This window comes from Clytia hemisphaerica, unplaced genomic scaffold (assembly GCF_902728285.1).
Source record: "Clytia hemisphaerica strain Z4C2 unplaced genomic scaffold, Clytia hemisphaerica genome assembly, whole genome shotgun sequence".
Taxonomy (NCBI): domain Eukaryota; kingdom Metazoa; phylum Cnidaria; class Hydrozoa; order Leptothecata; family Clytiidae; genus Clytia; species Clytia hemisphaerica.
This window is the reverse complement of record NW_027104093.1, coordinates 152,442-166,997: the sequence shown is the minus strand read 5'-3', so window position 1 is coordinate 166,997 and position 14,556 is coordinate 152,442. Positions and strand designations below refer to the sequence as shown.

Sequence of the window (14,556 nt, the reverse complement as noted above, 5' to 3'; positions counted from 1 at the left end):
TGTCTTAACACTGATTTTTGAGAAGTTTGAATATATAAAGTTTTAAAAGTGCAGGATATTCCAGACTATTACTGTGAGATTGGGTAACTTGCATCGTGGAGGCTATAACATGCATAGCCCTCAAAGGAATGACCTAGCTGGTCATTAAAATACAAAGTTAAATCAAAACAAAAATGGTAGAGTTGAGCTGCAAGCAGAGCTGCTTAGTTCATTTGTTTTGAAATTTTGCTGCTTTGATTGGTCAGTTATTTGATGGCTATGCAAGTTTCCCTCCACTGATGCAAGTTACCCAATCTCACGGTATTACGGTGGGGTGTTTTAACCTTCAGATAAAAATTGCAATTCTTGCTCTCTTCTGAAAATGTTAACTTTCTTTCTTGCTAATTCAGCATTTCATTGCTAAAAAGTTTTTGTAATTAAATCGCCGTTTTGATCTAAAAAGCCCTTGCTGACAGCAAATCAAACATCAACAATTTTAATTAACAAGGTTAACTGAGTACCGTAAGTTGGTCTAATATCGACATCCCTCGTCTAATTCCGACACCCTTCTTTAGAAAAAGAAATAATATGAAAGCTTGAATCACTGATTGAAAAAGGATTATTCCTCTCTGACCACTAAGCAACAGAAAAACAACCTTGCTATAAATTTCAGCAGATAAAAAGGGTGTCGGAATTAGAGGAGGGGTGTCGATATTAGACCAAGTTACGGTATGCGTTCTGTGCAAAGAAAGTCCTACAGGATGGTGACTATGCTTGTGAAAGTAACCCTAAATCATTTTATAATCTATATTTCTTTATAGATGTCAACCAAGATGGCACCTCAAGTGGAAGCATTTTCTTTCAAAAGGTAAAATGGCAACAATTTGTCCAGACAGTGAAAAAGTTGTGCTATAATCAATGCAGTGTAGATTTTTATAAGATTCCTACGTGTGTTGATGCCTAGTAAAATTATAAAACAGTAATTTTGTATATTTTATTTTGTAAATTCTTGTACATTTTTAAAAGTTATGGATGAGTTGATGAAGTAAATCTCTCAACTATATATTTGAAATAATCGCTTAAAAAAATTCTAATCTGGTCAAATTATTATATAACTGAAGGGCTGCTAAATTGTTTAAATGTTCGCTATTATTTGGCGTTATTTGGTTTTTATGTTAGGTCTTTTTTAGAAATATGTTAACTGACATGTATAATATATATATACTAACAACTTTTTTCATTTTAATCATTATTCTAGATTGAGAAAGCTACTAACACTGCCATCTCTTGGCCCGCCAAACTCAAAATTGGTGCGAAAACAAGAAAAGGTAAACTAAAAAACTAATTTAACTAATATTAATAATCTTCCTTTTGCATTGAGAGATAGAAGTGACTAGTGTATGAGCACGAGTCTGCTAATGTCACCCATTTCCGTTTTTTTCAACTTTTCAACTTTAAGGATCCAGTGAAAAATCTAGGTGCATGCAATAATGATACCAGCTGATGTTTTTTATCAGTCTTGATACTGGCAAGCTTAAACAGTCATTTTTTTCACTTTACAAAGTACACATTTTTTTCAGGGCAGCTTTTTTCATCAAAATGTGAACGGAAAATGAGGTTTTTAGCAAATTGTCTAAGTTCATTATTTAATAATCTAGGCCAATCATGTCTGATCATACTTAATTTTTCTTTTTATTACAGCCAAGGGACATGAAAAACAAAATCTACAAAAAGATTTTTCAAAATGAAGTTTTTCCCAGAATAAATGCAAAAAGTTGCGGACATAACTTTTTCCGTTCACAAAGTTATGTCCGCACACAATTGATTTGCTAGAGAAGTGAAAGTGTTAATATCTATAGTTATTTGATTTTTAACCCTTCCCATCCATTAGAGAACCGAACCGAGTAACACTAAAATACCAGTTGTCCTTCATTGAAAAATATTCCATTTTGAAGTGAACAGGGTATGATTTCCGTTCACAATTTTGAGTTATGTCCGCACATTATTTTATCCTTTAAATTTTCAAAAGAGTTATTCTTACTCAGCTGAATCATTTTTCTATATCAAGGGTCATATTTGGGGTCATTTTATACAAATTTGAAGTCCCAAAGGCTGTTTGTTGGGAGACGGCGAAACAAAATAGTTTCTCCAAAAATTAGTTATGTCCGCAACAAAAAGTTATGTCCGCAACAATTCATGAAGTTTTTTCAGCCCCCAAACATCATTTTTAGGTTTCTTTGACAAATTATTGCATTTGAGGTCATTATAAGTTGGTTAAAACCAGAAAAAAGTCTGATAATTTTCCATTGGCAAGATTTCAGTTTTTTCACCTCATATCATATGTATTTCATGTTGCGGACATAACTATTTCATCTAAATGTTGCTGATGATAAGTGTATTTGCAAGCTGGCATGATGTTTTATTATATGGAAGTAGTGCTTAGGCTATTAGAAATAGAAAACAAATACTCTGATGCCAAGCTGAGGTCCAAAATTAAAATTTTAACAGAAAAATAAGCTTTTTGTTTCTTTGAAAATGATGGTTCTGAGCCTGCGAGCTTGAATAAAGGATAAATCATGCATTAATTTGCATATTAAATTCATTGTGTAGTGTTCACACAACATAATCTACTACACACTCACTTACAGACTGGTTAGAATTGCTCCAATAGTTCAAAACAGAGTCATATTCTGTAGCAAATTGTATGTTGCGGACATAACTATTTAAAGTATTTTATCAGATTTTTGACCCCCTTAAGCAGTTATGCTAACACTTTGACAATACTAAAGAGTTACATTGTAAAAACCATGCATTTCCTTGTTTTTTTTTTTAATTTTTTGTGTCCTCTAGAGGGTCGTTCTTCTATTAGAAATATGAGAAAGTTCTAATATCATTGATAAGTCTTCTTTTGTTCTTTTCAAAGAAAAACATGTAATAACTGAAATCAAACCAAACCAAATCTTTTGGTTTTATATTGATTTAGTCTCTATAATATTCCTTAAATTTTGGCAATAGAAAAAGACACTCCAAAATCTTTAATTAATGATGTATAATGTTCTATGGTTCTACCCTAAGAAGAAAAAGTTATGTCCGCAACACAGCATTATTATACATTTAACCCTTTCTATTGAAAAAGTTTAGTGACTCTCAAGGAAAAATCATATTTAATGATTATGAAAATGTACAACAGTTGATGTCAAGCTCAAATCTTAACTTTTAAGATTAGATTTTAACAAAAAATTATATATGATTGGATTCTCTTTTACAAATAAATCTTCAATTTTCAGGAAATCATAGTTACAAAGACCTTTCAAGACAACAAATTTCAATGATTAAGTTTTGGTTCGTGTACAGCAAAGTATTAAAAGCCAAATAATAACTCAATTTAATGTTTATTGCTGATTTTAAATCGAATTTAACAAAAAGTTATGTCCGCAACCAACAAGGTTTCATTTTCTAATTTTTATTGGCTAACTGAAATATAGCAAACTTTTGTTTTTTTGGAAGCCTTGTGATGAGTCCTTCAAATCTAGAATGAAATTACCTGACCTTAGCCAGTTTTCTTTTCATGAAGTCAAACTTTATGGGAATATTTTTTAGTATTTTAGATTTTATTTTGAAAAAAGTGTCAGAATTTGAAAAATATGCCATACTGGAGGGTAAAAATTGCTTTTTAATGCAGCTTAATATATTAGCCATGAACTGAAATCTAAGACAAGTATTAGATAATGCATATTTTATCTCAAATAAAGTGTAAACTACAAAGAGTTTTTTGCCAAATTTGTCTGATCATAACTACTCTAGGTTAAATTTATGGACCAAGCCAGTTTAATTAAGCCCTGATACTTATGTTTTCTGAAAATTGAAGTCATTAATAAAAAAATTATCCAGGAATAAAAGTGAAATTCAAAACTTTATTTTTTCCAAATTTTTTCACCTATTTGGGTGACATTACCAGACTCATGCTCGTATGTAAGACTTACAATCAGGACTTTTTCATACTTAATTCTTTTTTTCATTATTATTATAAACTTTGTGATAAATAAATAAGTGTCTTGGAAATCGTGCAATTCTGTTCTGCCTTTGAGATTGGCCTTTTTTTAAATATGAAAACATTGATTATTCCTCTACATGAAAAAAGTTCAATCTCAATCTCAAAGATGACCACCACAGTAAAACTTTGAATTTGGAAGGTACTAATTTTGAGCTTTAACCTTTAGTCATGTGAACAATGAAACTTTGACATAAAAAGTTTCTTTTTATAGCATGTCCCCCTTTGTTGAAGCAAATTTTAAGACCTCTTCACAAAATGAAAATCAAAGACAAACTCATACTACTGTTTTGATTTTACTCTGTTATTTCTGATTTAAAAAATCATTCACAAAATAGAGCTTCTTTAAAATGAGACCATAATGTCTCACTGTTTGCAAATTGTTTGTTTATATTCAAGAAAATACTCAAATTGTAAACAATGAAATTGTAGTGGATTTCTACCTTGAGTAGCTAAAACAAATTTCAATGTATCATTTTCTAGTGATTAGAAAATTGATTTGTTATGCTCAATATGAGGATACAATTGTAACCTCATGTTGCAAGAGAAATCAAAATCGTTTAAATCTAATTATCTTTTCAATACTGTTCTTCTGTTTGGTTTGGTAAACAAACAACTTTCTAAACATTTTAAACAAATCTAGGGCAAACTAATCACAAAAAAAAAGTTTTGATTTTTTGAAACACTTTTGTTGATTGTTTTGAATTTTATAAGCCTCACTTGGAAAAATTTTGATTTGCAAAATGACTTAAAAAGAGGACAGGAAGTTTAAAGTTTTGGATTGTACCAAGTTGTGTGCAGTCCATATATTTGCTGGATTTCATTCCAATTTAATATTGTTTGGCTTATGAAAACTATATCAATGACATTCTATTTTTGGAAGTTCCTTTTATAATTGATTTGTCGTCAGCATGCGACAAGTAGTAACAAATGTTAGAGATTTGGAATTGGTCCAATCTTTGCATCACTTCATGTACAATCAAGTTTTCCCAAATGCGATTACTGCACAGAATTTCTTACAACATAGACAACTTTTGCACAGTTTTATACGACCACCTTTGCCACCTCCTTTTCCACCAGTACCAGCTCAAACTCATGTTCCATGTAAGTTTATAATGTCTTTTTAACTTTTTAACCTAAAAGACTAGGTTCGAGTTTTACCAGAAAGGATTTTTATCAAACGTTTGAAGTCATTGCATCAGTTTTTTTGCACACAATACACCCATTCAAAACCCTTAAAGTGTGAGGACAACGGGTTAGAGTTGGAAGTTAGAATGGATTGTCAAACGACTGGAGTTGCTGCATTGAGTTTTCTTGCAGATACAGACATGTCATTCTTGGTAATAACCAAGATTTTAGTGTTTGAGCAGACGTGTCTAATTCCATTGATTTTTAAATTAAGACCTAATCATTGTCCAACCGAAACCTCTCTGTATTCAACCCAAACCTGTATCTGACTCAATAATCAAAGGTTTCAAGCCAATTCAAGATTTTAGTGTTTGACAGACGTGTGTATAAGTCTTATTGAGAAAAAAAGTTTTTCCAAATAGGGCTACTTATAAGCAAAGCAAAGGTAAGCTTATAATGTCTTGCACACACTGGAAGTTTAAACTCTTCAAGCGTAAAAGACTGGGTTCGAGTTTACCAAGAAACATTTTTATCAAACATCTGAAGTCATTGCATTGGTTTTCTTGCAGACATTTGCTGGTAATAACCCAGATTTTAATGTTAGTCAGACCTGTATAAGTCCCATTGCGAAAACAGGCTCTCTCAAACCTCTCTGCGTCTGACCTAATATGTCTGTGTCAGACCCACAATAATAATGGTTTCAAGCCTAAATCAACTCATATTCATATCAAACATTTTGCAAAACAAATTGAATTTCGTTATTTTGGGCAAAGATAGATTATACTGGATGTATTAGTAACTTAAAAGCCAATTTCAAAGTACTTCTTATTAGGGCTTTCTTTACTGCGATTTTTCTGTTTTTGTGATCAAAGTCCTTTACACTGTTTAAAGAAATATTTTATTTAAATGTTAACTCTAGATGTGCCAATCTTAAGTCTAGAGGCAAGATTAGAATGTTTTGCGTTTGTTTACTTGCATTCAAGTGTTATTTAATGTGTGATCTTTATTATGATCAATATCTGACAAATGTGTTTCTTATTTCCTAAATGAAATTTGTAAAGTCAGCAACATATCATTAGCAAATTTTCAACTCAAGATTGGTGACATATCAGTTGGATGTGTTTTTTATATTTTTTGAAAATAGTTAGCAATAGCGTAGACAGGAGGGGCGCAGAATTTGTGTATGAGAGCAGATTTTTATGATACAGTAAACATCTTTTCATAATATAAAAGATTTTGCGCCCCCTGTCTACGCTACTGGTTAGTGTGCCATATGTGTTACACGTTTCTTTTTTATAAGAACGTCAAAAATTTTCGAAGCCTTCGGATGTTCTTAGTTTTTTGGATTTGAAGCCTAAAAATGTTCTTAAAATGTTCTTATTTTCAGCTTTTTTTGAGCATTTTGATGTAATTTCTTAAGAAAATGCATGTTTTTAAGTCTCCAAAGCCTTAGAATGTTCTTAGAATGTTCTTAAATTTTTGGGCCTTGAAGCCTTATGTTCTTATATAGTTTGTTCTTATAAAAAAAAACTACGTGTTTTTAAGTCAGAAGGTATTCTTGAGGGGGATAGAGTTTTCAAAATATAACAGATACAGTATTTGTTGACGAGAACATTGTTTTACTAAAAATAGCAGATTTATCAAAATGTAATTTGAGACATTGTATGCAATGTATTTTGTTAAAAAAACGGAATTATTTGCTTGTTCAAGTTCCCTTGAATTTGAATCTCCCTTGTTTTGTATAGTTTGTTATTGCCTCAATATCATGAAATTACAAATTTCAAAAATTTATGTGACAAAAAATCAAAAGTGTTGGCAAGTGAATATTTTAATATGTTTGATGACTTGATTTGAACAATAGCCTTATACACATTGTGGCTTGTTATTATTGGAAGTTTCCCAAAATATATGTATTTTCGTGTTTTTATCTTGCAGTTGACAACTGACTTAAGTCGTTATAAAGGCAATGAGTTTCCATTATACAAGTCCCCTTTTTCCCTTATGGTGCAATATGGAATAATCTTTTAAAAGTTTACAATTTTGATATTATTGGATTTGCTTTTTTATGGTGAACCTGTAGAATTTTTATTTCAGAATTAAAGTTTCCTTTTAAATGCCAATCGATAATTTAGGGGCTTTGATATTATTGTCAACTTGCTTTTGGTATTTAATTTTTTTCTTATTTTCAATTATTTTTATATCTTTGTTTCTAATCGAGTTAACTGCTCTTTCTGAAACGTTTGAGGGGGGATGAGGTACTAGGATTGCGAGTTGACGGGTATGTTCGAGCCAAAGATTGAAAATCGAGCCTTACAGAGACTGAATTTCGAAAATTTTTCCATTTTTGACTTTTTCTTGAAAGTTCCCCCTTTGAGGGACTTTCGAGGGTTTGAAAAAGGGACCCTTGTAACTCTATAACTCGCACATACCTGATACCCATTTTGCCTAATCCCCCTTCACACTTATCCCACTTAAAAAATAGGAAAAGTGACGTATTGGGTGGAACAAAAACAGAAAAGTTGCATAATTTCGTGAAGTCATTGCAGTGGTGCATATCATGAATTCAGCTTTAATCTTTTCGAAAATTAATAGCTGGTTGGGGACGTTTATTTGGGACCTTAGAGTATCCATTCCTATACTAATGATTTAATTATCCATTCTTATGTTACTTTATTTTCAGATCCGTACATCAAGGTAACAGGCCTGCCAGAGGATCGACAATCCGCCAAACAGATGGTACTCTCCATTATGGATTCCAAGGTATTACTTACAAAAATCACCACAAAATAAGTATTTGTTTTATCTGTTTATGCTAAGTATGTACTTTTAGCTAAACCATCATGTGGAAATCACTTTAAGATAATTAGCTTGGTTACAATGTTTAGAACGACCCGTACAATAAGTTTGCAACTCTTTTCAGACTTTACTCACAATCATAAAAAAACTTCAAGACTGTGCCGTTCGACCATTGTCTTTTAGAATTTATTGTTGATGTCTAGGATGATTTGATAATATCAGTCATTTCGGCTTGGTTTTTATAATTAGAATTTATCATTATATGCAGGAATTTATTGAGGTTATCCAGCCATTATTCTTGAAACCCAGGTCGCCACTAGCGTGCGCTGTGATTGCACCTTTTGGCTTCAATCCTTTTTGCTAGGAAGAAAGATTACGTCATAATAATGTAGCGCGCGCTCGAAAATAAAGTTGAACACATTCCAACTTTTTTCAACCGTTACGTCAGATCGCGCCAATGGAGTTGCTTCATTTTTCTTTTGACCAATAGCGTGGAAGCTCTGCTCCAAAGTGTGATCGAAGCGCGCGTAAGTGAAGACCGGCCTTAACCATTATTCTTGCAACCCAAGTCGCCACCAACTCAACGAATAAATAGCTTATAAAAATCGAATAATCTGATCTCAAATTACAGAGAAAAGGGTGAAGTTTTAGAGTTGCACCTCAGTATTTCATCTCCCTGATCTATCTGCTCAAGTGGGACTTTTAATAGACTACTATAGCATTTAATAGCTACTTTTAATTAAAATATCTAATACTTTAAAAACTTATTTAAATCATCGACATTTTTTCCCTTTCAGTCAACCAGAGTGACCCTGAAGATGGATGTGTCTTTTGCTGACCATTCTCACATCATTGGCAAAGGTGGAAATACTATCAAGAAAGGTGAGAAAAATTTCCATGGTTTGTTTTACTCTTTTTTAAATAAAAACATAAGCCTCCGAATGATGGTAAATTAACTCTGTAAATGTCAAAGTCCATATCATTTGAGACTACAAGAGAGAGTTTGCAGTAATGCTCACTATGAAAATCAATACACCTATCAAGTCTTTGCGGCGTGGGACTAGTAATGAGTTAACAAGGAAGATTTGTTCTCGGCGCACGGCATTTTTAGGCTACAACTAAATCAAGCCAAGCAAATTCTCGCCAAAACTCTAGAGGCATTTTCTACCCAGCTGGCACACAACGTTGTTTCAACGTTTATCTAACGTTCACAACGTCCATATAATGTTAGATGAACGTTAAAACGACGTTGTGTGCCAGCTGGGTAGAGTCTCTGCGGTAGAGTGCAAGCTATCATTCGAATAGCTTTACTATATATTGATGTTACATTTTCGCTTCAATGTAAGGGTATCTTACATTTTTCATAAGAGCACTTCTCCATATTGTACGAGCAAATGTCTGATAACTGGTTTATCGGTGACCCAAAAAATGTGCTTTTTGTGCTGGAAAAAAGCGCAGGACACTTTTGTAGCAAAGTGACGTTAGATTGCTTCTTCCACTACAATGCAACAACATCTTTTCGTCTATTTATATTTTGTACATGTAAAATACAAGATACTCCTTTCAACCAATCAGATTGTAGATATTTTTTGGATCGCCGATAAGGAACCGTAACGTCTGAGCATGGTTCTGAAAACGATTATTTACTTTTTTTTAACACTCTTTTCTCGTTTACTTTTCATGTTTAGTGATGAAAGACACGCAATGTCATATTCATTTCCCCGACTCCAACCGAACCAGTTCTGAGAAAAGCAATCAGGTATGATATATCATACAGTTGACACTCTCTCTTATTTGACGCTCTACTATTCGATACGCTCAATTATTCGCTAATATTGAAAGTCATCGTCAACATGAAACTCACATAAATGACGCTTAGGCTACGTCATATCTTCCTTCGTTTCGAGCGTAAAACTCCTACTCTTCGGGCTATGAGCACTGCTCTTGTTTTGAATATCGAAATTCTCCAGATAAATCGCATGCGCACTGAGGTTTTAATGAAACAATAGAGAGTTTCGAAACCTAAGCCAATCAGCTGTGTTTTAAACATTCTTTTATTTAAAATCTCTATTGATAAACATCTTTTGTGAATTTTGTCTATTATGTTTAAACCTATTAATAAGCAATCTCCGGTGGGGGTCACTAGTGGACGCCTATAGCAGTGCCTATAGACCAAGAGTAAGGCCTAAAAGCCTGGATCTGTCTATTGTGTAGACTAATGACGCTCTACTATTTGATACACTCCCTTATTTGATGAAAATCCGATTCCCCCTTAAAATCGATTTAGAGGGCGTAAACTGTATTTAATTTGTGGATTCCCGGCGGACTCAAGGGGGGGGGGTAATTAGGCAAAAGGGGTGCCGGGTATATGCGAGCCGCAAGGGTCCCTCAAAGGGGTACGAAAACCATTTAAAAGCAATTGAGAGTCTCTGTAAGGGTTCCAAAATTGCGAAAATCAAAATTCGACTCCCTTGAAGGGTCATAAATTCTTGAAATTGGGACTAAAATTTGAAAATGACTGACATTTTATGGAAAATGTCTCTCTAAGGGTGGCAAAAACGTCAAAAATGCATAAGAATTTCGAAATTCAGTTTCTATGGGGTCGATTTTCGAACTTTTGCTCGGACATACCCGTCATTTCACAAACTCAGTGCCCCGGGTTGGCGGGAAAATAAACGATTGAGTTTAAATCAGGTATCCTATAATGTAAATAGGCAGGCAGCGGGGACTGGTCTGGAAAATCTTTGAGAAATTGGTTTTTGTTTGAACTATTAGTCCTATGGTACACATAAGGGTATAATGAGTTGAAAAATTTGGGTAACCCTTCCCTTTGCTCCTTAAGGCCGGTCTGTCTCCACTTTCGCGCGAAATATGCGACAGTTTTTTCTCAACTGTCTTTGCCTGAAAAAAAGATTACGTCATAAAACTTTTTCGCGCGAACAAAAAAGTTGAAGAAAGTTCTATTTTTTCAACCGTTACGTCAATGGGGCAAATTGTTTCGCTGCTATTTTTCACATCTTTGCCCCAAGTGCCACTAGGTTCCTAATTGTTTCTACAAAATGTGTCTAAAAGTGGCAAAAGTGCTTACATTTTTTGCCACCTAATTCCAAATGATCGTTTGTGTCCTTTGAGTTAAAAGTGGTAAATTCTCAATCTCCACCAAGCAAAAAACAAATTTGTTTTGTTTCGCGCAGTTTGTGTGAAAAGTGGTAAACAAAATGGCAGCTTTCGAATGCATAAATTTGATTATAATTTTGCATTAATTTTCCGTCGCTATGTAACTAGAGAATAAATTTATTCAAAGATGGCAGAAGGCATCATTTATGTTGTACCGATTGAAAATGTAATATAAAGACCTAGAAAAAGGCTCTGTTGCCGTCGGAATTTTACCTAGAAGGACCACTGTTTCGGGCCCGTACTAGAAGGAACGTGGTCTCGTTTTTACACATTGCCTGACACAAGTTAGCTGAAGGAGCCACTTTTCACACTTTTTAAAAATGTTTCAACGTGATGGTGGCGTTCCCACAGAAGTGGGAACAAGGGCAAAAGTGGCAAAAGTGTAAGCGAAACAATTTGCCCCAATTTTGACCAATGGAATTGCTTCATTTTTCAACCCACCAATGACCTTACCAAAACATTAAAAAGTTCTCGCTCGTTTCGCGCGAAAGTGGAGACCGGCCTTTATGCTATGGTTGTTATGTATTTACTGGTTCGAGGTTAAAATCTTATATATATCCCTAAATTTCACAAATCATTTTTCTTGTTTCTACAGGTTTCCATAGCTGGGCCGCCATTTTGTGTTGAATCTGCAAGGAGACAAATAAGAGTAAGTGGTGTTTGAAAAATTCTCTTTTATTTTAATCTTTTAGAATAGACCTTTTCATAAATCATGTCGCGAACATCACTTGCCTCGTTTTACAATTATTGCCATGGTGATTAATTCCCAGTGGGTTTTATTAAAACTACTTTCTATTTATAAAAAAATCATTTAATATCTCAAGGGACATAATTACCATGGTAATTGTTTGAATACGAGGCAAGTAATGTTCGTGACGTAATTTATGAAAAGGTCTATTCTATTTTTTTGTGTTTTTTTTTAAGTTACAAGTGCATTTTAAAAGTGAAAATAATAAAACTCACATGATATTACAGAAACTTAAACATCGATCGATTGGAAATATGATTAAAAGCTACTTTAGGGTTGATTATAATGATTTTGTTTTTTTATTTTCTAAGATCATATTCACACGTTTCTGTTCCGTTTCGCTCCGGTATGATTTTCGTTACGGATCGAGTGTGTTCATATTGGTTTCGGAACGTTTTGGAGCAAGAAATGGAGCAGTTTCGTTCCGATGAAAAAAGTGGAGCGAAACCGTTTCGATCCGTTTTGCTTTGTAACGTCTTCTTGACGTTTCGAATTTTGACGTTCACATTTGTTTCGGAACCGTTTTGATGTCAATTTAACCTTTCTTTTTCACTTATTCTCACAGGAATTGCTCCCGATTGTTTTGAAATTTGAGATACCACAAGCAGTGACGATACCAGATAGCTCATCTCCTGTTATTCACAGCATCAGTCATCAACTTAGTGTCAACATCAGTTTTCAGCAGGTAGGTTGCAGCCATTGGTTAAGGGCTGGTCTCCACTTGCGCGCGCTGCGATCGCACCTTTTCGCTTCAATCCTTTTTGCTTGGAAAAAAAATTACGTCATAAAAATGCAGTGCGCACTCGAAAAAAAATTTGAACACATTTCAATTTTTTTCAACCGTTAAGGCTGGTCCCACACTCCAGCCACTTTCGCGCGAAATGGGCGACAGTTTTTTTTCTTAACCTTTTTTGCCTAAAGAAAAGATTACATCATAAAAAAGTTTCGCGCGAACAAAATAAAGTTGTACTTTTTTTTATCCGTTACGTCAATTTCAACCAATGGAATTGCTTCATTTTTCAACCGACCAATGACCTTACAAAAAAGTCGAAAAGTTTTCGCTCATGTCGCGTGAAAGTGGAGACCGGCCTTTACGTCAGATCGCGCCAATGGAATTGCTTCATTTTTCTTTGACCAATAGCATGGTAGCTTTGCTTGCACGTGGAGACCGGCCTTAAAGAAGGCTTCTTTTATCTGGCACTCGCTGTAGAAATGCTAAAGCGCTAAAGGTTTAGAAAATTTTCAACATGTTTAGATTACAGAATTTCTCCATTTTAAATCAGGTAGAAAACTATCGCGAAGCCGTGATTCTGTCTTTTAGGTGTAAATCTTATTAGCCCATTAAATGACATCACACTCCAACTAAAAAAAAAACAATCTCAAATTATGCCTGTGACACTTTAACGGATTAATAGCGAGTTTATGTATTGCCCTTTTGAAGACGGCGGAGTGACTTAAGTGATTTGGAAAAACCCGCAATTCTGACCCGAAAAATCGATGACGGTAAAAAGTGCTGATTTACTGTCGTCCCCAGTCAGTCAGCATCTAGGCAAATTACTTTAGGCATACAAACTTTCGCGAGCAGAAACTTTCGCGATTTTCGCGAATTTTAGCCCTTTTCACGAAAGTAAATGTCTTTCAAAATTCTTGAAAGGGCAATTCGCGAAAGTTTACGCTCGCGAAAAATTTTCCTCATTGATGAAAGCAAGGGTTAGATTTAGTGTAGAAATTATGCAAATGTCCATCAATTTTGGTTTGGGTACATTTGAACGATCAAAACACTGGTTTCATAAAAAACCTGAATTTTCCACTAAAAACACACCACATTCGCGAAAGTTTATGCTCGGACCAATACCCCTATTAAATTAATAACATGATTTCCATTCTCAAAACTCACAATTGCTTTATTGTTCTTTTTTATACAGCTGATACAGGCTCATCAGAAATGACCTATTAAAATTAAAATATGGCGTAGTGAGAAAACCTTTAATAATCTATTTCCTTTGTTTATATTTTCAGCAATTACGTTCATACAGTTATGTGGGATGCGTAAAAGGCCTCCATTCCGACCCATTCCATGTCAGGGTAAGAAGAGATCTCCAAGAAGTTTTTATACGTTTATACTTTCCTTAAGGGAACTAATTTTCACAGTAACTTGTTTTCGTTTTTTTCGTGGTTTTATTGGCAAACCGAGAAAACTAAAACCCGTGAAATTACAAATTTCGGTCAAATTTTATTCGACCGTGAAGAGTTCCCACTAAAATTACTTTTGCTAAGGTAATTCTTGACTTTCTAAGGGTTAGAGCCCGAAACTTATTCTTAAGATGTTCTTATTTTGGGTATCGGTGACATCCTTAGAAATTTACAGCCTGCATTGGCTTTGTATTATTCTTTAAAATGTTTTTAAATTTTTAAAAGTTTGTCCTTTTGTGCTTATAGTGCTTATAGACTTTGTTCTTATAGACTTGGTTCTTATAAAGGAATATGTAGGTCTTAACACACTATGACCGACGAAAGCCTAAAGTTTTTTGCATAAATTTAACAAGCTTCTTTATTCTTTTCAGGATGCTGTTTTGAAAGTCTTGGAACACTTGACAGGAACCGTGCCGGTATGTCAAAATAAGAATTTTTTATTTGATCCCTTGTTGGAAATTTTTGCTTAAAGCGGTAACGAGAT

At 33.9% G+C, this 14,556-nt stretch overlaps 1 protein-coding gene across 3 annotated transcripts in view; it reads left to right on the top strand.

Moving 5' to 3' along the window:
- LOC136812842 (protein bicaudal C homolog 1-B-like) overlaps positions 1-14,556 on the top strand; it is a 55,595-nt gene that overhangs the window by 10,369 nt on the left and 30,670 nt on the right. The window contains exons 2-10 of one of the 3 annotated variants that reach the window (XM_067069366.1): positions 801-847; positions 1,238-1,307; positions 7,839-7,918; positions 8,752-8,836; positions 9,643-9,713; positions 11,727-11,780; positions 12,445-12,564; positions 13,899-13,964; positions 14,444-14,488. In XM_067069366.1, coding sequence (XP_066925467.1) covers positions 801-847; positions 1,238-1,307; positions 7,839-7,918; positions 8,752-8,836; positions 9,643-9,713; positions 11,727-11,780; positions 12,445-12,564; positions 13,899-13,964; positions 14,444-14,488 — 638 coding nt within the window. Of the gene's footprint in view, positions 1-800; positions 848-1,237; positions 1,308-7,250; positions 7,322-7,838; positions 7,919-8,751; positions 8,837-9,642; positions 9,714-11,726; positions 11,781-12,444; positions 12,565-13,898; positions 13,965-14,443; positions 14,489-14,556 lie in introns of those variants that run through there. The other 2 variants (XM_067069368.1, XM_067069367.1) reach the window with 2 other exon arrangements.